This window comes from Bombus fervidus, chromosome 13 (genome assembly GCF_041682495.2).
Source record: "Bombus fervidus isolate BK054 chromosome 13, iyBomFerv1, whole genome shotgun sequence".
Lineage (NCBI taxonomy): Eukaryota > Metazoa > Arthropoda > Insecta > Hymenoptera > Apidae > Bombus > Bombus fervidus.
Genome location: NC_091529.1, coordinates 4,444,482 through 4,471,937, shown reverse-complemented (window position 1 = coordinate 4,471,937; position 27,456 = coordinate 4,444,482). Strand labels below are relative to the sequence as shown.

The following is a 27,456-nucleotide window of genomic DNA, read 5'->3' as shown; positions in this document are numbered from 1 at the left end:
CGAGGCAACAGAGAAAATTTTTCAACTCCGGTCGAGTTATTTCAGAAATTATTCCGCGCTCTAGTTTATCTCCATATTAATATCATCATTTTCGTCTGTGTACGGATATCATATCCGAACAAGGGCTTGTTACAACAAAAACTAATAACGCGAAAGCTACATTTATTAATTAGGCTTCGAGGGAACTGGTTTTTGAACTCGTGGCCTCCGTTCCGTAGACGTCGGAGTTTCATCGGCGAAATAATATTTACATTTATTTTCCTCATTACATCATGCATTCCAACATCGAATGCAGTAATTAAATTAAAGAGACGAAGTAGAATAAAATTTCGCGAAAATAGAAATTCAACAACGCTACTAAAAATTAATGCGCGTATTTATCTAGAATTACACTGGAAAAACTTCATGAAAAGTTCTACAGCCGGACGAAGGAAGGGGAAAAAGAAGAAAAATAAAAGCAACCTTTGAAACGGAGGTAGAAAAGTTCATATCCTCTTAAATTACTTCGCATAAAAAAAAGGGACGAAAAAAAGGTGGTAAAAGAAAAGAAAATGGTAAAAGAATTTTTTCGTAAAAACAGAGAGAATCTTCAAAGTTCTCATGGAAATTCTCTAAGAGTCCAAACGTTTCCCGCGGATAACGAAATCTTCAACGTATCGAACGAACGAGAAAAAAAGAAACGGTGGAAAAGAAAAGCGTCGGATTGCAAACATAAAACGAAGAAAACTTTTTAATACATTTGTCAAAATAATCAGCCTCTTAAGATATCAAGTTATCGGCGTTGTTTATTCTTTCCAAATCAGCATACTGTTTATTCGGCCGGCAGAGTTTGTAACGGCGTTGCACGAATGAGAATTTCTTCGTTAAGCCGAATTTATAATGGCGTCAGCGGAGAGCGTGGAAATTGAGGCGAAATCAACGAGAAACGTGAAAACACGAGTTTCTACGAAAGAAGAGAGAGCCATCTTTCAGATATATTTATCCTGCATTTTGCGCCCTTACTTGCCATCCTATTTTCAATCTTATTTTCAACGACGTTTAGAGAAGCGAACAAGTCAAGAAATTACCCGTAATTGCCGTTTTCGTTTAGAAGTTGCCGTAAGAAAATAAAATGAAATCAAAGCTGGATGGATGAAATGAAATCTGCAGCGAGAAGGCGAGAAGGAGATGAAAGGGCGCGAAATCTCGCCAAATCTCTTCGGTAACGCGTTTTCTGGTCGTTTATAGTGACACATCGTTTTCTACACAGTCCGTTCCTCGCTGTCTCTTCGCGCTCTTTGATTCTTTTCAAGGGTCATCACGGGGACTTTGAAGAATCAGAAAGAGAGAAAACAGCCGGAACAAAGTCGAAAAGCGTAAAGTATCTGCTTTCATCTTTCATTTTTTCGCTTTTTTTTTGAAAAATAATCGTCAACATTTTTTCTAATTAGTTGTTACTGTAGTTACATGGATTCGTCATGGTATTCCAACACTTGTACAAACATACACGCAACGCTGTGCTGATAAAATTTCAAAATGTTTTATACAAAATACGTAATATATGTACACGAAAGTTTTCTACCGTTACGTGCATATTTTCTGTGAGTCATTGTACGTAGAACTATTACAATCGACTAATCCCAGTACGAAGCCGGAAAGTGTGAAAATATTATGCCAACGATTTATCGTGAATCAACAGTGTCACGTATAATTGACATGATCGATGAACACGAGCGAATTAAAAGGTTCGATTTATCTTGACTATCGAACAGCAATGTTTATCCACCAACAGCTGCAGGGCGTTCCTGCTTCTAATTTACTAAGATAGGGTCATGGGCTGGCTGCTCGCTTCTTGATCAATTCTCTCAATTGTCTTTCCAACAGTTTCGAAATCAAAATCCAAGCTCCGTGAATTCTTATTTCCTTTATCTTGCCGTAGACGAGTCAAATTGAGAATTAAATGAAATTTTATACGTATCCAGTTACTAGAACACGGATTTCTATTAATTTACGTGAAATTTAAATTTATTCAGAAATCTACACAACGGAAAATTAAAACCCACGGGCAAAAAACATAATGAGCAATTAAAAAATTCAATAATCAGTGTCTTATTGCCAAAGCTATCTTTTAATCGTTATTATCGATTGTTCGAAATAAAGAGATTAAAGAAGATAGGATTTTGTCATCTTCTATTCGTGTGTTCTCCGATAATGTGTTAAAATTTGAACAACATTAGAAGCGTAACTACTCGTTATAACATTTAGTGGTAGAAATCTGTGTTTCACTCGTTTAACCGTGTTCGTAAAAATCAGCAGTCCAACAGTCGTAACGGTTCTCTAATTCGATAGAATCTATTTTTAAATCTTGCAAGTTTTCGATTACGTGGAAACAATTACGTCAAGTTCGTCGCAATCGGTTTGAGAGCAATCGGTCTCCAAGTTGGAGAGTCGCAATCGAAGCGAGAATTAAAGCAAAAGATTTATCGATCTTTGAAACACTCAATTGAAATTGAAAGACAGCGGACTAACGTAATAAAACAAAGCTCGAAAGATCATACATATACGCCGTAAAAGTTAAGTATCTAAATATTTATGATATTTTTCCAACCTTTATGTAATAAACGAGACTTTTTTATTTAGATGAATTCACGTTGTCATGGAACGTGCATCAAACACCATCGAGAACGAATTAACGTTGATCTGCACGAGGCGTGTGCGTGTGTTACGTTTCATAAAACTAACATTTAAACCAGAGAATGCATTATTCATTACGTCATTTCTGCAGACAGTATTAGAACGTAACCTTGTCGAGCTCGCAGAGATACTTATTTCTACATATTTGCAGCGTAACGGCATAATGCTTTAAAAAAGTCTACATAATACAGAAGTATTTCCATTATTTTCCAGCATATCGTTTAATTCGATAACTCCATCTTTTGTCCTATTCGCATTTTCTTTTCTATTTCAAATTTTTAACTTTTCGGGATAACCAATAAATAAACTACAAATCAAAACTGTTTTTCTTCCTTTCCTTTTTTTTTTTGTTTTTTTTTTTTCAAGGAAAGAAAATTTTCAATTTTTCGTGGTAGTTTCTTCTCTGACGAAATTTTTTTACAAATACAAAATACAATTTTTCCTGGCCACAGAAATTTTTTACTCTTCGCAAAAAAAAAAAAAAAAAGGAAAGGAAAGAAAAAAAAGAAATAGAGGAGAGTAGAGAATCATAACTGCTTTTACTCAGGCTTTGCCTCTCTATTGTAGCTTTAACAATTGTTAAATTACTTTTCCGCGTAAACCACGGTCAAAGATTGTCCCTCTACTAAATTTTTTAAACGCAAGAGCAAATTGATTTTCGTTCAATTGGTATTAGCTCGAATAAAAATAATAATTGAAGTAAAAGAATGTCATTTTACTGGGAGCGTAGTGTTTGCAGCTATCCGGTTTCAAAAGTCATTTAAAATAATATTTCCAAGGCTGCATCCAATTTGTTGTTCTTACTCGATGCCGTGTGCAATAATACGGTCGTGATTGTGAGCACGGTGATTCGATTTAACAGTGGCTCTCGCGTGCACAGACGTTTATCGATTTAAAATAATAACGAACGCTGTGTGTTTTTCCATTTACCAAAGTACCCATTATGTCCCCGCCATTATCGTGCATACACGTATATAAACGGTACTTTTAGATTTAAAAACAATTTCTATAATATTTCCAACAAATACAATCAACATAGTTATTCGTAAAAATTCAAAAGTTAAGATTACAAATGAAAAGTTCCGATAGTGGATTTCTAGAACGCTAGTGATATTTCTTTCAAGATTTTGAGCGAGAAAGAAACGAGGAAACACGTGGAAACGCAAAGAAATAAAAAAAGAAAAAAAACAAGATAAAAAACGGTATTCCGGCACTATAATTAAGCTTGAGCCTTTCAGCGAAATCTAAATAATATTTATCGTAAAATCAATGATAACGATTGAAATAAAAATTAAAAGTTGGAAAAGTAGAATAATAAAAGGAGAATATAAAGTACGTTCATTAAGAAGTAATACATACTGATAAAACAAACTAGACGTTTCGATAAGTAAGATTACGACGGAGAAAATGTATTATTGAAAAAGCAATTTTCCGTCCAAGTAGGTTATTTAAATAATTCATAACGCTCGTTTATAGAACCATGTTCGCGGAATTATATTTTTTTTTTTTTTTTTCATCGCGAATTCCTCGTTGCAAGTTTGATACGATGGAATTATTTATATTCCATGGAAAGAAGTTGCGTTGAGTCACACAACATTCCGTACTCGGTGCATATTTAATTAACTCAACAATTCGACTAACTAAATGCTGTTTTGACTGTTCGTGACTCTGCCAATTAGCAAACGCGAATGGAACTTTGTTGTTAGAGCAAAAGCGAATAACGTTACTTACTTCTCTTCTACCAGTATTTCGGTACACGCCATATATCGTTTTAATCGTAAATCGATAAAACCATTTTTCTAAGATATCGCGACGAGCTCGATATAAACCACTTCACTCGAGAAATATTTTAACGTTTCTTTTCGTCGGTTCACCAATTAAAAGTCGAATTGGCAAGAGAAGATTTACGATCGAGAAATATGTATTCGATTTTATCGCGTATACATCGATTTATCCATATTCTGTTTTATTTTACATTATTTTAAACAACTATAATTCTCTATATTTACCGGGCAGATTTAATTCTGGAAATTCATCCTTTGAAAATTGTTAAATAAAAATGACGGACAGACGACTGAAGATGAATTTGAGAAAAATCTCAAATTGAATTTCTGCATGCCACGAGAGAAACAAAATCCATTTCTAGACTGTAGTATACGATGCTTTCAAGCTAACCAGCCTGTAAACAGTGAAAATGACGAGCGAAGGGCTGCGCTTAATTGACAATGTCTCGATAGTAGAACAGGCCAACCCCAAAATCCACCCTAACCATCCAACGAGGGATTTTGCTTGTGTAGACCCTTCCGCAGCATTTTTACATCTGCCACTCTGTACTTTACGCTTTTGCCTCTATTAACCTCTTCTATCCTTTAAATCTAGCCTTTTTTTTGCATATCTTTGCTTTACTTCTGTTGAAATTTTGCAAACTGTGCCAGAGATTCAGGGAGATTTAACAGGGTACAATTGGTATAATTATTATTTGTTAATATTTAACGATAATAATGATATTTACTAGATTCATTATACTTCTGTTAGATAAATTACTCGATAAACGCCACTCAAGCATAATTTATATTTTCTGTTACAATAATGTTATGCAACGATCGTGTTACATTCACGCAATAAATTTCCACGTTAGACGTTTGACTGTAATTCCCGTGTCATTTCTACTAAATATATTCGTTTAAATCGGTAATATATAGCTTTAACAAATTATTAGCAAAATAGCCAGATCGATCAGCATATTCTTTAAAATTTTCGCTCTCGCAATCCATAAATTTGAATTTATGTCGTGATTTATAACGGGAAATAATGGCAAAAGTCGTTAATGAAAACACAATGTGATATCCAGTACGTTCCAAATTAACGTTCTGGCGTTAGATATATTATATTACATTACTCGCACCTTTAGAACGTAGAAAAGAAACGAATTTAATGCTTAGAGAAGACGGGAAATGAATTATAAGTATGGAACTCCGCGGAATTTCAGAGAAGCTCAAACGAGGGAGGGGCAAAAAAATAATGAGAATGCAAATATGGTTTTGAATAAAATCCGGCAAGTATGAAAGCCGCAGGAACAACATACAGATCTGCATCTACTGCCTCCCTCTTTCTTTTTTTCTCTCCTTTCTTTTTCTAAAAAATTGCGTTAAGCGTTCCTTGTGTAAACGATGTAAGCGTAATACTTCTATAATAACAAAAAATTCCACGCCGCGATACTTTCAAAGCCGAGGCTCGTAAATCTCTCCCACTATCCATCTCTCGCAGCAACTATTTATTTTTCTTTTTTTTTTTTTCCTAATATCCCACCATATTCAGTTGCCAATCACGTTCTCATTTTGGACTTTTTCAACGAGCGTATCTTACAACGTTGCAATTTTATCGCACATCTCGAGTCTTCCTGATTTTATCGCGTATTTTTCCAACGATAAAAACGATTTCATTCCGACGTTTTTCCCCTTCTACAACCTTTCTTTCTTTTTTCTTTTCTTTTTTGTTTTCATTATGACAAGCGTCGAGAATTACTTGATTAGGACGCTATGAATTTTAATAGATTTATGCAAATGCGACGCGTGAATGCAAAGTATGCGTGTATTCGAACGCACTGTTCGTTCAAGAAAATTATCGAGTCTCAATTAAATTATCGAGTACACATTGCGTTTTCCCGGCGAACAAAATTCGATAACACCGATTACTCGTTTTTCGCGTTCCTCTATTAGCAGGGGGAAATAAATCTATATTTCGTTTCACGAGCGTGCCTCGGAATTCCATAAATTTTTCAACTCCGCCAATTCGTTTCATATTCTTCTTCTCTCTCTTTCTCTCCCTCGTTTTTTTTTTTTTTTTTATTGTTATCCCACTTCGACCCAATTGATTCTCTTCGCTTCTCGCGCGCATTGTCGTTTCGCATTAATAAATATAAACTCGCAATTATTAATCACTTTACGCCGAGTTACATATACGCGTCGATTCACGTTATAATCGATCAATGCAGCTTCTGAATATTTATTGATCCGTCGCGAAATGACATAATGCAATTTAGTACTGGAAACAAGCGAAAGTTTATTGGCGATGAAGTTGAGGCATATTCCTCTTCTCTATCGTTTCTTTCTTTTCTTTTTTCTTTTGTTTCGGCATACAAAACGCCTGGCGGATACGATATTTCGTAATTAATATCGCCAGATGGGAAGCTACGGCCGACAAGGAGAACTCGAGGAATCAAAAGCGAACTCACAAAAGGAAACGGTCGTTAAAGAAGGGGCCATTAGCATGTCGTTAGCATAATACAAGGTGAATTTGATTCCGAGTACACGAATGTGCCCTGAACACTACCGTGGCAGCGATAATCGCGTTACTATAAGACAGATTAATTTTAGTTAAACTATAGCTTTGGGCCGGTAGAAATGGGCTGCAATCTCATACGATACACGAACCCAACGCAAAAACGAATACACCGTTTGTACACCATATTAAATTAATTTTGTCAAAAGGAAAGAAAAAAGGAAGAAAAGAGAAGATCGAAAGGGAAAAAGACAGAAATTTTTGCGGTACCATAGAATTTAATGAGAGGTTAATGGTCAGTCGTCACGCGAAAAAAACGCGATTTACCCAAAGCGTGCTCCGAGTGATTTTTGTCGATGAAATGTTCGAGCAACGTGGAAAAAACAGAACGTAAACCGGTTTACGACGTCGAAAGAGCATTTCCTCGTTGTGGAACGACGCGTTCGAGTGTTTGCCAGCGATTACCAGCTAAATTACAATTATTCGCTTTGCAACTTTTCGACCGGGATAAACTTTAGATAAGAGGATGTTACTTGTACGTTATTTATTCGGTGGAAACCGATTCCAAGTGTTTTTTTTTTTCCTTTTTATGTAATGCGTGTGAAAAATAATGTTTATCAAAGGAAGATAAACAGAAAAAACAAGACCCCCTTGGTAATTACAAAGTTGACGTTTAAACGTATCATAGAACACGTCTGTGTAAAGTATTATGTAAAGTAAAAAAAGGATCAGAAATACATGTGCACATTCTGATTTCGTAAGAATCACGTTTCGAGTTGAGGTTTTTTGTTGCGCATTCAGCACAGGAATATAGAATTGTTTCGAGCAACGTGGTCGACCAATGAATTAGATCAAGGTTGCATCGCATCGCTAAAATTAGCCGGCAGAGAATTCAGAAAAATCCTGGCATTACGACACACCTAATCGTTCGACGATCTTTTAAATCATTCCGATCGGAACGCGATCGTTGTTCTACCACTTTATATCGCGGCGTAACCATGATTACTATGTCTTCGAAGAGAGGGCAATTAAATTGCATTGTTCGCCGGCCGAAAAGATTTATGACTCATATAGAACGTCATCTGAACAAGTTATAGATGACTTCTGGTTTCAACGATTTCAACAGTTTCTATGAAATCATTTAATTTTGGAAGACACACGTTTCATCTTAACTCGTATTCTACGTATATTTCACACGAATTGAAAAACAGCACCGGAGAATGAAATATCTGGAAATTAATCGACCTAAAATAAAATAAAATTACATCGACCTATTGTAATGTGAAAACTCGTGAAATCGGTCTCACGTATTTTATGATTATTATTAGACTTGGGAATATAAAATATCCTCCACCTTTACTGCTTCTTTGTACGAAAAATTTCAACGTTGTATTATATTTCGTCCTGCTTCTTAAACGTCGTTTCAGCCTGATTATATGTATGTTCAATTAATGCTGTACTTTATATTTTAAAGTTAAAAGGAAAAAGATTGCTTATTATCTTATCTGGGGCAATTAACTCGAATAAAAGATTACACTCGAGTAATTCGCTCGGTTCTATCGCGAAACGAGATTATCTTTTCTACGTATTTTTGCCGTGAGATTTACTATTTTACCATTTTACTTTGAATTATACTTACGTATCTTACTATCTGTATCTTATACATCTCTCCTTTACTTTCGCAATAAAGTCACAATGTAGCAATCCCAGCTGATTTATCGGTTTAAATATTACTTTCTATTTTCCAGCGCATAACTATTTACGCGCTGCTATCGCCCGTGAACCAAGATTGCTTCTCTAATTCATTATTTTCACAACGAGAGCGACTGAATAGGCAATTCGACTGATTCATTGCTCGAAAACGTTACTTTCTACCTTCTGTAGTTACAACAACGTACGATCGAATAAAATAGAAACAAACGAATATTACTAAAGAAAAATATACTAAGTACGATTCTGTTTATTTCCCGGCCTTATCATATTCTCTGGTTAAAACAATACAATTTCGTGTAACATATTAGTTAAAGAGAAACAATCTGTTCGAGCGAACCACATAAGGTTTCGTGAAAATATTATGCTAACGCTTCATTGGCTAATATTAATGAAAAACTTATACGAAAACTCGTATGAAAAACAAAAATATCTGACTTATCATGTATTTCTCCTGTGGTCTCCGATACTCGCAATCTACTGGAAGCGAAGTATTTGTGTCGAGTGATAGATTCATTTGGAGACTCGACAAAGAGAAACAAGTACATGGATAAAAAGACGAAAATCACTCACCTCTCCGTGCGTGTCCCTTCGGCCATCCGGGGTGTTCTCCGGTAAAAAGTACAGCCGTAAAGATGCCAGAGGTTGATTCGGCCCCCTGCTGTCCATCCACAGCAACTGAAGTTCCCCGATGCTGACGAGATCTGCATCGCTCCACAATTTCGTGAGGAAGAAGCTTCCAAGACGAAGTACACGACCGTTTCCTATTCGAACTGCTTTATAGAACGTGTACGGACCGTGGCTGAAGCAAGCACCGCCCAACAACTGCAACAGAAATCAATTTTATATTAGATAACGAAACGTGTGCGTAGCGAGAAAATTGTACGTAATTTACATAAGCTACGTTCGTTTCGACAAACCTTATTTGCGTATTAGGAACGGCTGGTACCTAGCACGGTACGCGAACGACTGAGAGATTTCCTTTCGGACGCGTAATTTCGGCAACCTTCGCCTCGAACGTTGACGAGTCTTTGTGTTTATAAACTGATCGAGTTTAGATATGTGTCCGATGTGTTTGAAATTTACAAACAGACAATCTATGTACAAGATTTGTGTTTTGAATGAGAAATTTCGATACTTGAATGATAGAAAATTATATAATAAGTAGAGTATAGGTATTTATGAGTTTATTTACGTATTTTGTTAGAAATTTGTGTGGTAGAAAAATACGCGTAATAGGAAAGACTGTATAAAATGTATAAAGATATATTTAACGAGTAAAATTATCTTTAAATTGAATTTAATTAAATTGATTACTCGAGTAAAATTAATTAGCGCTTTTTCATTTTCTGTGAAATCATGCAACATGCAAAAATAAGGTTGGTAGCGAGCGAAACATCGGAGTAGTTTTAAGGCTGGTGTCGAGTATGCTTATTTGTAAGCCGTCAGTTCAGTTTTATGGATGTTCGTCAAGTGAAACAAGTCGTTAGATGACTCATATCCCACGCCAGAGGCCCTCATTTGTAACAATGTGCTCCTTCAAAAAGCACATGCTTTAAAAAAAAAAACATCTCTTTTTCCTGGTAAACGAATATCAGCAACTTATAGTTCGAAGAAAATGAAAATTATTTTCAGTTCTTTAACGATCGATAGGATTTCTGGTCGATCGATATAAACGTCCTTCCTTTCAATAAATTCACTACACTTCAATTACGATCCACAATTATACAATTTTACTATAATCGGTTGACGTTCATTAATAAACCGTGAGCTCATTTACGAGACTGAATAGAAAACGATACAGCGTGTTTAAACTCGGATAACGTGGAAACTAATGAAGGTAAAGTAATAAATTTTCCGAGGAAGATTCAAAATGGCTTCTCGTACAGTCCGTGACGGGAATATCGGTTCTCTCCCTACACTTTGTTCGCTCGGTAAGAAAATAACATAGTTTCTAAAACAATCTTCCTAAAATATACCCGTTATAATCTTTTATACGTATATATTTTATGTTACTTTTGGAGGAATATAGATTATCAATACAACCGTTCTTCGTGTCAGTTATTTATACATGTGACATTTAAAAATGAGCTTCTAAAAAAAAAAAGTCATACTCAGATAAGAACTGATTACTTTATCGAGCGAATCGCAAACACATGTCAACTAAAATATAACAAGTAATTTCAATGAGTATGTATACACTAACCTCCACGTTATCTCTTATCTAAAGTTTTAAAAATGATAATAATGTTAGATTATTCTATAAAATTTTAATTCATTTAGATAAAATTTTCCGGCATCTATTATCTGTTATTTTCTCGAACTACATGTATTCCATCATTTTGCAAATTTTTCAATTCTTCCCAGCAATTGCTAGAATTTTCACGAGAAATACTCGGTCACTGCTTTTACGTAAAATTACATATTTTATCTTTTAAACCATTCTGATTATTATTATTATTATTATTATTTTGTCCTTTAATAAAATTTCGTAGCGATCGAAATGAGGAAAAATTTGTCCGTTTTAAGCGAATGACGTAATATTTACAATTCTACTCTTTATTTTATCTAATCTTATTGACACGATGAAATAGATTCCCTTTCTAATTCACTAGAATTCATCATTTCTGTACTAATACTATCTACAATTTTTCTAATTCTAATTCTAATTCTTAATACTTCAAACTCTCTTCATCTCAGTTTAACGATTATTATTATTATCATCATATTATCGTTATTATTACCAGTATTACGATTACTATTGTCATTTTTATTATCGTACTGTTACATTTAACTTTTAGTCATTTCTACTAGTTTTATTTTCATTTAATTCCATTTCTTGAAACTTGTATCATTATTCCCATAGAATACATATAAATTAAATGCAATTAAATTAAATCGAATAATAAAATAATTGTTTTTATAATTACAAGTTTCGATGCTTGCTATTTAATTTTATCTTAATTTATAATGTTAAATAAACGAATGACCTAAGATATAATCCTAGGTTTTCATTTATCCTGTAAAAAATCACCGGTGTTATTAAAGGACGAAAAAAAAAGAGCGTTTATTATTTTACGGAGAGCAAAGAAAAAGACAAAGAAGAAATTCGATAAACGAAGAGTGCACGGTGCACGTAAGTACAGTCCTGCGCATAACTCTCGATGAGCTTCCTGTACGAACAGCAAAGCGAGCAACGACTCGCATTCATGTCTTTTATACCTTCTCCCTTCCACTCTCTCTCTCTCTCTCTCTCTTTCTCTCTCTTTTACTCTCTCACGAATGCGTTCACTTCTTTCCTTCTCCCCTTTTCTTTTTGCCAAGATTCAACCGTCAACGTACGTGATTAACGAAGCACGCGAGGGCAGCGATGCGGTTCTGTGCAATTCCGAATGCACGAGTGCATCACGCGCATCAATTACGCGGAATCGGTGCCGAAGCCGAATTTTTCGCGCCACCATACATATGTATCATTTCAAGGTGATTAACTAAAACTAACCGGTAATTACGTATGTTATCGGGTATATTACTTTTACTATTACAGTATTCGAATAACACTTACTATCGACAACTTTTACTTTAAAATTTAATTAGCATCGTAGTAACGAGACACGCTTGTATCGAGTTTCAAATTTTTGCTTAGCATAATCAGGATAGTCGTGCTTCGCCGCGGCGCTAATATAGTTTCGAAATGTTTCGTACAAATGTTTCCATAAGTATTTTCGTCAGACGTTATATTGGATAATCTTAATACGATCGTAGTCGATAAATAGATATTGAATAATCGTAACAACGTACGCTCCTCGTTCAAAGATTCCGTTAACGTGTGAAAAAGCATATAACAGGGAAATATAAAAGAATTCAGCGAAAAACGGGACGGGAAGTTCTTTCGCTAAGTTTTTGCCAGTTGAAATGATTTTCATACTATCGTGATATCGATCAAAGAGTTACGCACAGCATCCGGAATACAAATGCCGTTAATGCAAAAGGATGCTTTGGTACTTTGAAACCACTTTATACACATATATGTACGTACGTATTGTGTAGATGTAGCTATTATAAAGTAAACACATCTAATCTTATCCGATATATTGCCGTGCTGCGATATAATTTTCTCAGAGACTTATTTTAGAGATGCACCTTAGACCCGGAACTTTTTAACCAAGTTTCGCACGCTTCGCTATATTCCCCTCGTCACACGTGAACGGAATACTAAAATTTCTGCATAATTTAATTAAACGATACTAATAATTATATAACATAATTTAATTAAACGTAATTGAAGCGTCGCGTTACGAGCAAGGCAGCGTACTTAGCCAAATGAAATATCAAATTTAAGAAAACTACAGTCCCGCCCCGCCCCGTTGCAAATATAGAGTCCGCCCTCTTGCTTTCCTCGATTTTTCAAAAAGACCATTCCCGTAAAAGCTTTCAGTTGCCTGACTGAAAGACGAATCGGAGGGGGGTGGATTAAATTTTTTATCGTTTCACGTCCATGTCCATCATAAAGAAGTTAGCAGGAAAGTTTGATATATGAAGAAATGTTGGTAAAGGAGATGAATTATTATATAATTAGACATGGTTTTATATATAGAATATCGACTGAAATATAGAGTAAGGTAGAATCGTTTGTACCATACCACATAGTAGTCATATACCCATTCGACTTGGCAGTATGTATGTATATGAATTAATAGTACATACTCGAGTCAAGCTAAGTAATCTGGCATGAATAATTTTCTACAAGCTGCTCATCAAAAGTTGAAAGAGGGATGAATTCGAAATAACTGCTCCTCAACAGACGTTCAATTTTTATAACGAAGCGAAATATTCACCTTTTCTATGCAGCCGTTAGTTAATACGAACTGAAGCATCACCGCGTATCGAATTGCAAATGCGATGTCCCGAGCTTTCACGGCAATGAGAAAGATTGCCATCGTAATTCAGAATATCCAATAGCAACCGAGTGAAAAAGAAAAATGCGTTGCGCTGTCTTTCTTTGCTTAACTTCGGTCTCTATAGACTCGCGTCGACTTTGCAGCCAGAGTTTGTCCGTTGCTTCTTTTGCTTTACTTACACGCTCAATTTCAAATCGAACGGATTTCAGTATAAAATCGACATAGCAGAATTGTCAATTTATATCTCTCTACCATTTCTACGTTTCCCGATCCACCGTACATACGAAGGACGCGTTTGTTCCCGTTATTATAAACTGAAATTTTTAAGAAAACCAAGAATATAGATATATATAAAATTATTGTACATACTCGTCTAAATATAGAACAGAAGAAAATAATCGTCTCGTTATTTAATTCCGATTCAGGATATACGTATACGGTAATGTTAGAGGTTGTGTTGTGTAAAAACACACAATTACTTCGTTAACTCTGATACTTCAATAGCACAGCTATTTCCTACCGCGATTGCATCGGGCTTAATTGCCCGTTAAGTCAACCTAATAACAATCTATTCTTCTGATATATTCTATTCCCTCGAATCAAACATGTTTCCTTGCTATTCTAAATATACGTATAGAATAACCGAATGATTTCATATAATATTGGTAACAATTGAATTATTAGGTTACCACGTACAAAATGTTCAATTGCGTTATATCATTCCTGTGTGTCGACGCAAACGGTTTCTTGTTTTCCAATAAACATTTTTATCCGCACATTTCCGACATAAACAATTTTTATCCTGCAAACATTTACGTACATAGACAGGCGGTTGTTAATATTCAGCGACTCATGAATCGTTAAAAACCATACATTTCGTATCATATTATAATCCAATAATCCAACATTTCAAATCGTATTACAAATTCAACAATCCAATTATCAATAACAATCGCTCGCACAAAACCTAGCAGTTGTTCAACCATTTCTTATTTATTCCATATTCATCAAAATACAAATGCTAAAAATCACCGCAACAAGCAACAATAATATCTACGATTGGAAAAACCTACAGAGAGACGAATGCAGAACGGGGTGGAAAAAAAGTGCATCGAAGCCAATCAATTACAGGAAATAAAAACGATCAGGCACGATACGAGGGCCATATTCCTGCTGTCAATCGAGTGCTCGGTTACATAATTGAATCAATAAATGCGGAACGATAGCCATTGGATGAGCACCACTGCCATAACTATTTCCAATGTTTTAAGGGTACAGTCGCGGACAAGAGTTTCTCGTCGGTCAAGACACAAGCCTGGCTTGGCCACCAATGGTATTTATAGCGTTAATCTCGTTTCTCCGCTACAGCTGCATCGCCTGCGAACCCCCAACGCCATTGATATCGCAATTGCATCTACCGGCCCTTCTTTTTTTCCTTCTTTTCCCTCTTTTCTCTCTCTTTCTCCTTCTACTCTTCCTCCTCCTCCTCCTCCACCATTTCTCCTCCCTCTTACTTTTTTACCATCCCCTCCGAAACGTTGTACGTGTCCGCGTGCCGCGTAGTCACTTGGTTGCTGTGCATGGATTTTCGTGGCGCGTTTCTGCCTTCATTATTTACCCGCACACACACTCCAATTACCATCGCGCGTACCGGCCCTGCCAAATATTTCTCCGCGGCATCGAGAACGACAGCGCATGTATTATTCAGCGTGCGTTGTCGATGCCTCGTTCAAGCACATTTTATCCGTGTACACACACGGAACGTTACGATCGGTTTATTATTTATGCTCGTTGTCAGTCATGACCAGTGGCGCTCAACGTGTTAATTTGCTAGGACCTTAGAGAGAGAGAGAGAGAGAGAGAGAAAAAACAAAAAAAAAATTGGCTGGACTTTGTTCTCGTACACGTCGAATTTCTGAACTTTCTTTTTTATAACGTACGATAGTTTCTCGGTGGAATCCAAAGATAGCAGTTTTGAAGCACGGAGGTTATTATTTGAAAAGATTATGTACACATATTCTAAAGTTTACTTTGACACACACACGTACACACGCATACGATAGGAAAAATATTTGAACACTTACCGTGGAAGATTTTTAATTAATAATAATATTGAAATTGTACGAATATACACATGTATTAAATTTGAAATATAGCAGAATGTTTTGCACGAGTATTATGAATGTATTAAATTACCAGAATTGCAGGGCTCCTTTTCTCGCGAATAATTAATAATTACATTCGCTGTTTCATACTTGTGAAATGCAAATCGAGATTTCTTTTATTCATTTTACACTGGAATATTATACGTATACACGGCCGGTGAAATAATAATTTTGTTTAAATCCTTTCTCGTAGCCATTAATTAATTCGAGTACCTTTAGAGGATATTAATTAAATCCAATATAAACCGACGTGGCGTTAATAAATTTATTAGTCGATACGTCTTAATACCGCCCCCTGCAAACTTGCTTCTATGCTTCCAACGATCGATATATAAAGTTAAATTCGATAAGAATATAAAGGATCTGTTTTTCTTTCTAAAATTCTTTCGATATAACGTTTTATAGAGGGATAATTTGTAAAACGAGGGCTTAATTGATTACTAATCGATTCGTCGTGTTGGTAGTGGTGCGAGTGCTGCTTTTCGATAGAAAATAGGTCAAGCAAATGACTTTATGAACTTAATGAGCAGAAGAACGATCTACTCTCTCCCTCTCCCTCTCTCTCCCTCTCTTTCTTTGCAAAAACTTGGGCAAGCTTTTTGAAATGGAACGAAACACCCTGGATATCTTTTTGCCTTGAGAACCGCTTTCTTCTTCTGGAAAGCTAGAAAATCTTTAAAAGTCATGCAACTGGAACTAGCGAACAAAAGAACGAAGGAAACGTAAGAGGGTGGCAAAGAGAAAAGGTACGGCGAGGAAGACAAAATGATTATTCCGTGTAGAAATACTAACTACAAATGGAATATCGTCTCATTTCTGTAATTGCTCTTAAGGGGAACTGGTTTCCGAGAGCAGCATCACGCTAATCGCATGAAGAAGCGAATGCATCAGTGAATAGCCGCTACAGACCGTGTACTACTGAAAAGTGTTAATCCTTTAACTGTGAATAATTACGTCCGGGCAAAAGGCGCGATACGATGGGATTTTCTCGCTAAACACGACTAAATAATATTCTTCGTTTGGCGAGTCACGAGTAGATTTACATCGGAAGAATATTTTTTCCATCGATGTTTACCTATCATAAATAATATTCGTGTGTTTTTAATTTAACAAACGAATGAAACAGAGAAGGAAACATAATGAATTTCGTTTATTTTTTGTGCCGAGAATATTTTATATAATTGAGAAGCTTTCTGGAAGAAAGATTCATAAGGCAAAACAGTGAATTACGTAAATCGCGTTGGAAGTTTTAGTTTTCAACTACTAAAAGGAGTTTGTTTCCTTTGTGTTTACATAATAAACAAAAATTTAATAATACCTCGTCTATTCGTCTAACAAATATAATAATCTAGTACGAGATACGAATGATAACTTATCTTTCTTTTCGCGTTATTATCAATTTTATTATACTTGGTTTTATTTCCTCTATAGGCCCTTGCTCGAGATAGCCCTTCAATCATTTTTTATGGACAATATGTATGATGATTTCAATTTCGTTTTTATCTCATTTAATCTTATTTTTTCAACCAAACACCGTAATATTCAGTTTGTTGTGCTTCTTCGAGTTTTATGTAATAGCCGTAGCCTGGGTTTCCTCTGGCAACCAGAGCCAACACTGGATGAGACAAGAAAGAAAAAGGAACGAGAAAAAGAGTCCTGCGCGTAACGTTTTAAGGCCACGCAGAGAAATATGATGTGTAGCACGTTTTCATAATACGAGATTACGAGTGTGTTTCGTACTTCAGCATTAAACAATTACGGATTCATAACTCTTAGTTGATATTCCATAAGAATAGAAAAGGATGAGAACGACCTTTTCAAATAGTCCTATGCTAATTAACTCCTTTCACTTTGAATAAATATTCATAGACGAGTATAGAATAGATTTAACGTTTTGTTATAAAACGAAATAAGCCTTGAACAACATTGAAGTTTCGCTCGTGTGTTTCTCAAATTTTAATGGTCAATTTAAAAATTACATTGAAGTTAACTCTCGTAATAAATGAAAGATAATAAACGATAAAAGATACAAATATCTGTTAAAATCCCGTAAAAAGATGTGTTGTACGATTCTAAGAATAAAAATGACAAGCAGTTTTTCACGTTTACAAATTCTACGCTTTATCTCGTTTAATTGCCGACATGACTCAAACAATAAATATTTGAAATCCCAGTATCGTAACCATTTTCAAACTGAATTGTTTTCGTTATGCGGTAATTCTGAGAAATTGAAACGTTGAGTTTATTACATTAGAATAGATCGGGCAGGATGTTGAGTCACGAGTATAAAGTGTTTAAGAAACAAGCCAGCACACTTTAGTTGCAACTTAATATTCTACTACGGTCATTATCATCCAGATGTTTTCTGACCGGCCACAGAAACAAAGATATCGATTTGTCTGGCCTCTCTAACATGGGTTCTACCATCTTGTATGCGTGCATCGTACATTTTATTTCGTGATTAACCGCGATGTCCGTTACAAGTAAACCTAACGTTCAAATCGACATGGCGAATAAAAATATGCGATGGAAAAGTAAGACGAAAACCGTTTGATAGTCATGAGATTAGAGTACGAGTTGACTGATATTCTTTACTCCAATCGACGATGAATATAAATATAAGCAGACACAGATCGTTTACTTTGCTTATCAATTAATTACAGCAAAACGAAATAAAAATTACGGTCGCATTATATTATAAAATAGTAGACAGATAGTAGAAAAGAAATGCACGCGATTAAAATTACACGGTAGTACCGAGTTTAAAATTATAGTTCATAACCCGAAATTATACGAGGATACCGAGTTCCATTGAATATTTCGAATATCGTTAATTTTATGTTTCTCTACCCATAAAAGTACGGTTTTCATTCTTAAGTATAGCGTGTATAATGCATTTACGTGCTTTACATATTTTGAGTTAAGAATGCGTTAAAAAAATGGTTGAAAAAAAAATGACGAGGAGATATCGCAACGCAGTGATTGTATTAAGTAACAGAACGCAGATTCTAAACACAGGAAGTTTTATCCACTCATACATATTAACAAGGGCAATATATTAATATAAATAATGCATACGAAACAGGATCCTCCTGAACAATGTTTCATGATTATCGCATAAAAAGCATATAAAAAAAAAAAAAAAACGAGGAATTCTTCTCATTTAATCGTGAACACAATGAGATACATTATATAATTGGCCACCAATAAAACGACGAATTAACTTATTTCTCGTCCTGTAATCGCTAAAAAGAATATAAAAAGAGACGTCGTTAAGTAATTTCTACGCTTATTCAACTCTTGGTTTACGTAAGAAAGCGAAATGTTAACATTTTCGTTTACAGTCGGGGAAAAAGCGAACTGCCGGTAACACTTAATTGCAACAATCGATCTGTTACATAATTAATGAACTTGTTTGTTCTTTATCGACGGTAAGAACCGGGAGATTAAAAACGGGAGAAAAAAGAAAACAAGGAACAAACCGTTACGGATTTCGCTTTAAGTCCCTGTAAGAGCTTAGGGAAAGTGTGCTCTATCAATTAAAGATCAAAGCGTTTCGATTTTCTGCAAATCTTTATCCCACGCGATAACAGCAGAATGCAAGAAAAAAGAAAAGGAGGATTTAAAATATTATCCCATCGTGAATTTCAATAGCATCGCATCAATCAATATTGTAGACTCTATAAATCGAGAAATAAAGAAAAACGATCGTGTTACAGGCAGACCTTGTTTCTTCAAATTCATCTTGGAATCTACGGTTGAAAGATATATGCTATGAAAGATCTTATCGCAATAATAATATAAATAAAAATTCCATAATATATAACTCATATAGATTCTTTCCCAGAAAGCTTCTTAGTTCTTGTATTATGTGTATTGTATTATATAAAAGTAGATCGTTTGTTCTTTGAAAACTTCAAATACCAATCACGTACTCAAATAAAAGCAAAAGTTGCAGTTAATCAATAATAAAGCTTCTGAGAAGCAATAATACAACCTCAAAATTTTAACAAGAAACGTTAATATCGTTCGCGTAACGGATAATATTTGCAAGCAATTACAATTAAACAATTTTCTACTGTGATCTAAATCTAATCTAAATATGGCTCTCAGAAAAGGAAAGAAAAAAAGGATCAGATATGGAGCAGTGGCTCCCTCTCTATTTACCTCTACTGTAGTGTATATGTTTGTCAGGTACATATATAATTATATATACATACACGCATACCAAGCTGCCCAAAGACCCTCCAAAACACTAGTCTTTCTTGTGATTTCATTCCTTCAGTTTCTCTCTCTCTCTCTCTCTCTCTCTCTCTCTCTCTCTCTCTCTCTCTTATTACCTTTTGTGTACATATAATATCTGTGTCCATGTTTATCTGTCTCTCTTTCCTGATGACACTTCACTTTAAAAGAAGCTATAGTTCAAACAGTGTCTGTCTCCCTCTACAATGAATTTTACTAAGCGCTTAAAGCGCCCGTCACAATCAGTGAGTCACCTCAAAACATTAAGCGACGATTCACAAACGAATACATCGAGAATGAATATACGGGCAGGAAACTTTCTATTCGTCGCTCGGATATATGTACATATGTATATTTCTTGTTCCTTTGAAAGTTATTTGCTGCGTTTATTTTTTAGTCGGAGGAAGCGAAAGGGGGGGGGAGGAAGAAGCCGAATCGACGTTATGAAATTAACGTAAGGCAAACAGAAGGATTGTTTTAATATAAATTTTTTTAATATAAGATAATATAAGATTCTTTTAATATAAAATATCGATATCGCGATGAATTTTCTAACTAATTAAATCCTTCTGTTCTCCTTGAAGATGATTGTTATATTTCAATAGATATTATTAAAATATAGATAGTCTTGAAATATTTAGTTTTTAATATTCAATGTAATTTTACTGGCTTTGTGTTCCACGAATTTTATGAATAAAATATCCCAAGGAAAGAAGATACATGAATACATGGAAATGTAAGGAAGAAGCCAGTGGAACAACAAGATTAAAAGAATTTTCTCGAAAAAAAAAAAAAAAAAAAAAAAACGATGATTTTTATTCGGATAATTTTATTAAGATTATAAATGGAATTTAGCCAGTCCAACGCTTAAAAACTATTTACCCTACGTACTTGGTATTCGCATTGAAATTTAAATATTAGGTTCGTTCAAAGTACATAGTATACAATCTGTTAGGGGAAGTTCTTGATGGGTTTATTACATAGGCAGACATAGTTTCCCGAGCAAATATACCGCTACTAGAATGATTTATTCTACTTCGGCAATCGATACCAACCTTAAAGTGCATCTAGAATGAGCTTACGTTGATTACCAATTGTTGCAAGTTAAACACTCGACAAAAACTATTTAACCTTTTCAACATTTTGTCGAATCATTCTAATAAATGTAAAGAATATGCACGTGGAAAATTTCTATTCACCTACTCGACAGATTAAACATATCTGTTTAAGTTTAAAACGATAAATCTATAGATATACATATATCATTCGTATTAAAAACGCCCGAAGATATCAAAGGAAATAACGTTCGCTTTTATATCCTCTATATTCGTCGTACAGTCTGCTTCAAAATTTATTCATACCGTCCCAGCATATTACATACATTGAAATCGATACACAACGTTCACACACGTGTTCCTATTTTCACTTGGATTTAGATCCCCATTACACGTCGAGAGCTGTTTGTGAGACAGCCTTTAGGCTACACGCTCGCACACATATCTCGATAGCGATGGGTGCATATTTTTCTCGTAATAACGATATTTCCTGCAATTTTATACGTATAATATAAATATTCTTATTAGACAATCTTTCGAATTAGAAATAATGAAAATCCTTCGAACGAACGTGTAATTACTTGTAACTTTAATTCGAAATTAAATAAAAAATTTTATTAAAGCTTGTTGCACGTGTATTATTATTATTATTATTATTATAAATTTGTGTAACGTAATAAAAACGTAGATAATAGACTTAATCTACTTCGGACAAAAAGCTGAAAATTCTTCAAATCATTGTAATCGTTTATGACTTTAATTCGTTGTACCTAAAATTTTTTTTTTAAATCCATTACATGCGATTAAGTTGTTAACCATAGTGTAGTATGATCGTAATGAAATGTAAATTCGAGAAGTAATAGGGTTGTATGTTGTTTTGTAAAATGGAAAGTTTGTTGAACAGTGTTTGACCTGATCGGAAACGGCTCAAAGCCATCGCTATCAATGGACTCACGTATGCCGCAGTAAAGTAACGCCTGTATACAGGAGTGAATCGACACAGGGGAAGACACACACGAATAGAGTACGTGTATGCACACTCGATTCACGATATACGAGGAATTTGACTCAGGTATATACGTTACACGCACACGCCTTCCTCTGTAATACGAATCAACGAATAGGCACACTTGACTCGTCAGCGCATCACCTCACGCAACATTTACAGAGGCATTTAACCCTTTGCGGTTGCTGGTATTTTTCTTATTTCGAACAATTTGCATCAATGGTCGAAGAAATATTTCAGTTAAAATTCCATGAATCGTAAGCAATTTTATTTTAAAGAGTAGAATTATTTCAGAAACAGAGTTTAGAATACAGCGAAATGAAGATTATTATAATTTATGGAAGTTGTGGATTTATGGAATATTTAGAGATGTAAAATTCTGCAGAACGTACGTAACATAAAAAGTATATAAAATATCCAAAGTAAAGCACATGTCGTAATGTTTACTAGATGAAACAAATCTCTATCTAGGTTGTATTTTTTTAATCATAAAAAAAAAGCCTAGAAAAAAGGATTGAATATGCAGAAACATACGCAGTGCAATTATAATGATTGAAAAATATAAGAAATATATATTTGATACAATAAAATGAAAAGAGCTTTGATAACATGAAATTGATTATCGAATTAAAAAATCGCTTATCACGGCCTTCGTATTTAAACGATAAATTAAATCTCCATTTAGGTATCTCCTGTTTCTTTAATTGCTTTCATGAAAATATGAATTTGCATAAAAATTGCCAACTTAGTAATTAGCAAGGAAATGAGAATGAACAAACGTAGTAAATGAACCTTTGTCGGTTCTCTGGGTGTAAAATTGTTTGGGTGACGGTCATTTATTTTTAAACGAAATATCGCTCGATGGATTCACGAGTGTAATCAGTTCTCGCTATTCTCGATCGAATCACTCTGTTAATTGTACGCATTATTTACCGAGCTTTCTCGTCCCATCGAGCGGGGCTAAATTTTTCTCGAGGGTCATCCATTTCAATTAAAACGAGTGGAACGAATTTCGCTGCAATTCACCGCGAGATCCATACAGTTCGGAAAGTAATTCATACAGTCCGCGAGAATGTGTATAATACGCGGAAACATTTTTGCCGAGCGGAGAAGGCAATTACGTGTTTCGAACGAGCACGCGTTACTTTTAACAACATTTTATCGTAGTAACGAGGGTTTCGACTTCGAGTCCAGCTTTTGCGAAAATTTATTAACTACCAGATCGTGCGGAATTTCAAGACAGCATAACTACCAAAACACACAACACTCCGCAAAAATTCGTAAGAAATGCTTTGTTTTTTTAGAACAGATAAATAAATACATATAAAAATGCTTGATATTATTTTATATCTATTGTCACTTCTAAAAAAAAAGTATTTAATTCGACAATTATTGCTAATTTGATAACGATATATTGATTAATCCTAAGTAATTAATATTTCGTGTAAGCTTATTTTTCACGATCAAATTATTTTTCGATTAAGCTCGTTTCTCATTGTCCGATGGTATTTCAAATAATTTACTCATATTTCGGAGTATTCTTCTTTTAAATCGTTTTATGTGTGTCTCACGTATAATCAATTTAGCATTCTTTTCACTGCTTCTAACATATTTATGACCCAAGACTCGCGCACAGTATCGTACTATATATTCCCGATACATTTATAAAGAACCGCTAGATTGAAAAGTTGTTTAAATTGTTGGTGGATTAAAATTTTAACCGAAGAAGAAAATAAAAAAGGACGAACAAGATGAATGCAGTTCGATGCAGGCACACGATTCTCGTCGGTCAAATATATCTTTTCAATGTTTTGTCCTCGTAGAATCGACCGCATCGAGGCAAAAGTGACATCCCCAACATCCTCCCTCCTCCTTTTCTTTTCTCTCCTCTTCTTTATTCGCATTCTCGCGTATCACCCTTCCATTCTCTCTGTTCTCCCTCCTCTTCTTCATTCTTACTCTTCCTGTCTTGTTTGCTTTTAGCTCGGTCTCCCCATGAGATCTTGTTCTCTTGTCATAATTATTATTATTGGTCTGAAAAGTGACTCCATACAAGACAACGAAAGTTTATAAGTAATAAAAGATATTCGGGAGCGACTGATACGTGATTCTCCCTCCGAGCTGTCGACAAAAGTCGAGCTAAGGCCCTACACGCCAGATCAGAAGTCACCTTGGAGATGGCTCCGAAAATGGAACCGGTTCCCAGCTCATATAATTGGGTCCCGCTTTGACTGGCCCTCTTTGAGAATAATCAACGTTTATTTCGCCGTTTAGCGCGAGCTGGGTGTCAGCCCATTCAAGCCGACCTTTTGTTCCTCTTGACGGAGAAATTGTTGCCCGGTTTTTAGCTAGAAAACAATTTTTATTCGTTTCTATCCTCTCGCTGCACTCAGTGCATATGCAAAGAAGTACGCGTGATTTGTATTTAACGCTATCGTTCTCGTGTCTATATAACTCCAGAAATAGTTATTATTAAAACATAAATAGTTTCTAAATATTTGCTTTCAATGTTTAATATAATTTTACTATTTTTTTTTCTTTTTTGTGTATCGCGTTTCTAAATAAAACACTGCGAAAAACGAAGACATCCAAAAATATCTCATAAGCCGAAATTAACTCGTTGGAGGCCAACAACGATTTCATCTGCAATTTTGGTTCAATTACGTTATTTAATTCTACCGAAATCACATTGTGAAATCATATTCTGTGCTACAGCGAAAAGGAATTCCAAGAATTTGCTCAATATCTTTTCTCGTTACCATTTCTTCTATGGATATATTTCATTTATTTCCTCTTCTCCAGGTACTTACAATTTTATGAAGAACTTTTGCATTTACGCAACTTTTATACCTTATTTCTCTGCTTGGTCTTTAATGGATTAAATTCTCAACGTAATAAAGGTGACTTAAATATTCAGTTTCGGAACAGGAAATTCTTTCAGTATAGAGAAAATTGTGCAGGCTATAGAATGAATGGTAATCAAGATATACGACGAATACGCTGTAGACTCCACTCAACAGGAAAGAAGAAGAGAGTAAAAGAGAGATGATATAACGTCAAATATCCTGTAAAAACATACCTTTATTTCCATCCCATACACTTTCACATTCCGTATTTTATTCGACGATATCCGTAAGTAAATATCCCAATAATATATATATATATATACATGTATATGTACGTATAGCGAATATACGAACACGGAGAAAATATTTTTCGAAACGCGTATGTTTCAACGAAATCATAGTGCACACGGGAAAATAATTTCTTTTGAAAAAATTTCGAAATATCGCGTTCGACATTTTTCGCTCCCGGATGTTTAATCCTTTTACCATATTGGGTATCGAGTATTTCATTTTGTTTGGTTTCTATAATTTTCTTCAATTTTGTCCGTCATTCAAGGTTTTCTGTATCAAACGAGACAGAATAGAATAAAAGCTAATTGTATTTCTTTTTTTTTTTTTTTAACGAGACAGACCCTTTGACCAAGGATGTAAATCAATCACGGGTTTTCTCTAATCCGAAGGATAAAAGGAAGGGCGAGATACCTTTATTTAGGTACAATCGCTAAGAAACGGAAACGAAATCCCTCGACTTTGCGAAAGGGGGAACATTTCTCGGGCAAGAGAACCACCCTGACGAGCAATTTTGTCTGAAACTGACTGAGATAAAAGTCGAGAAGGTATGTATATCGCGACTAAATTTTGACTTTAAAACGAATTCGATTTGAATTTAAAATGAGCCAGCCGCAAAATTTGAGAAAACCGTGGACAATTTTCGAAAGTTTTTCATTTAAGTCTCCTCGAACTTAACGAAATGAAAAGAACAAAAAAGAATGGGAACGAACGTTGTTACAACGGTTTAGTTAAACTTTTGGCATCATGTTTTATTAATTTCAACGATGAAAGAACATTAGAGAAATGCAAATTTATAATTAATTTCGAACAAAGTTACGACACTCGTTTCGCTAGATTTCGAGGAAAATGTAACGAAGAAGGTTGCTCACAATAACCGGGCGACTTTGCAGATTGTAAGTTGTTATCTTTATGAAAGTTTATCATGGCATCTTGCACGACTATGGCACGGAACTGATTACGTTTCAAACTAATTTCGGTTAATTTACACGTGCTTCGTTAATAGATGCAACGATTCGTCCCTCTCTTTCTCCCTCTTCCTTTTTCATTACGCCTGGTTAATTACTCCCATGAACCAAAAACTTCCTAGTCGAATTATTTCTATCGAATAACAAGCAAGAGCGTTTTCTGTTTTTCCCATTTCACTGGGAATCTGTAAAACGTGGAACTACCAGTCGGATTGAAACTCCTCTTTAATAAGTCCTTTTGATGTCTCGCTCGTAAAAACTGTCTGTCGTAATTTCTATTAATGTTATAAACTGCGAGAAACACAGAGTTCTATGTTTTAATTAGAGACTTTTCATGCCTCATATTTTTTCATTTAGAAGCTCGCTGTGTTGTACGCTCTTAATATCCAAATTTCATCGTTGATGGAATTCTCTTTTCTCTCTCGTTTGTAAGTCGAAAAGAAGAAACCCGAAACATATACTGAAACCTCTTCGCTCTTTATTCAACTACAAAAACCACTCGTTTCCTCTTTTTACAGAAGGAAGAATCGTTAGTTATTTCCTGGGTCTTTTGACACAATTCAATTATTATTATTAGTGAAATAGTACAAATCACAATTTACGAATTAGCTAGTATTGATAAATACTCTTGCGTAACAGTAATAAAAGTGTTCCGATAATCAGAAGAAGAGAAAATTGGAAAAAAAAAGAAGACAAAAATGTTGAATTTTGATTCCCTTCGATCGAGCATCGGTAATAGGTATGATAAAGTCGTGGAAATCAAATGGCAATTGAAAAATAACGAATGGATTTGGACAGGCGGAACGATTGGACGACAAAAGCGCAAAAAATCCAGTGAATTTGGAAAACGTGCGGACGCTGTAAAAACAGACGCTGCGATATTCGATAAACATGAACCTGGAAACGAACGTAAGTAAGTGGGCTGGCAAACGAACAAATCAAATGGCATTTCGATTACAACGACGCGATATAAAATTCTTTAAAGTCCGCTGAAACTTTAATCAAGGATTAGTTTAATCGAAAACACTGCTTCAATTTGTTTTGTATCCAAATAGTTTGTCGTAATACTCTTGATAAGAGACATTCAAAGATTCGAAAGAGGCGATTCAAATTATATCATAATAAAAGCATCACCGAAAAAAAAAGAAGGCAATAATATGCGTTACAAAGTTTATCACGAGCGAAGAAAATTTGTTTTATTTTTTAAAGCAATCGCCGATAACACTCCGACACTACTAGTCTGATAAAGGATTATCGGTCGAACCAGATCGTATCGCCCAGATTAGAAACACTGTGAAACTATTTTGCAATTAATCGTAATATC

General features: G+C 34.9%; 1 protein-coding gene across 4 annotated transcripts in view; it reads right to left on the bottom strand.

The window, feature by feature from the left end:
• Positions 1-27,456, bottom strand: part of LOC139993580 (uncharacterized) — a 173,528-nt gene that overhangs the window by 118,617 nt on the left and 27,455 nt on the right. For 3 of the 4 annotated variants that reach the window (XM_072015440.1, XM_072015442.1, XM_072015441.1), the window contains exon 2: positions 9,238-9,489. In XM_072015440.1, coding sequence (XP_071871541.1) covers positions 9,238-9,489 — 252 coding nt within the window. Of the gene's footprint in view, positions 1-9,237; positions 9,490-9,584; positions 9,679-27,456 lie in introns of those variants that run through there. The other variant, XM_072015444.1, reaches the window with a different exon arrangement.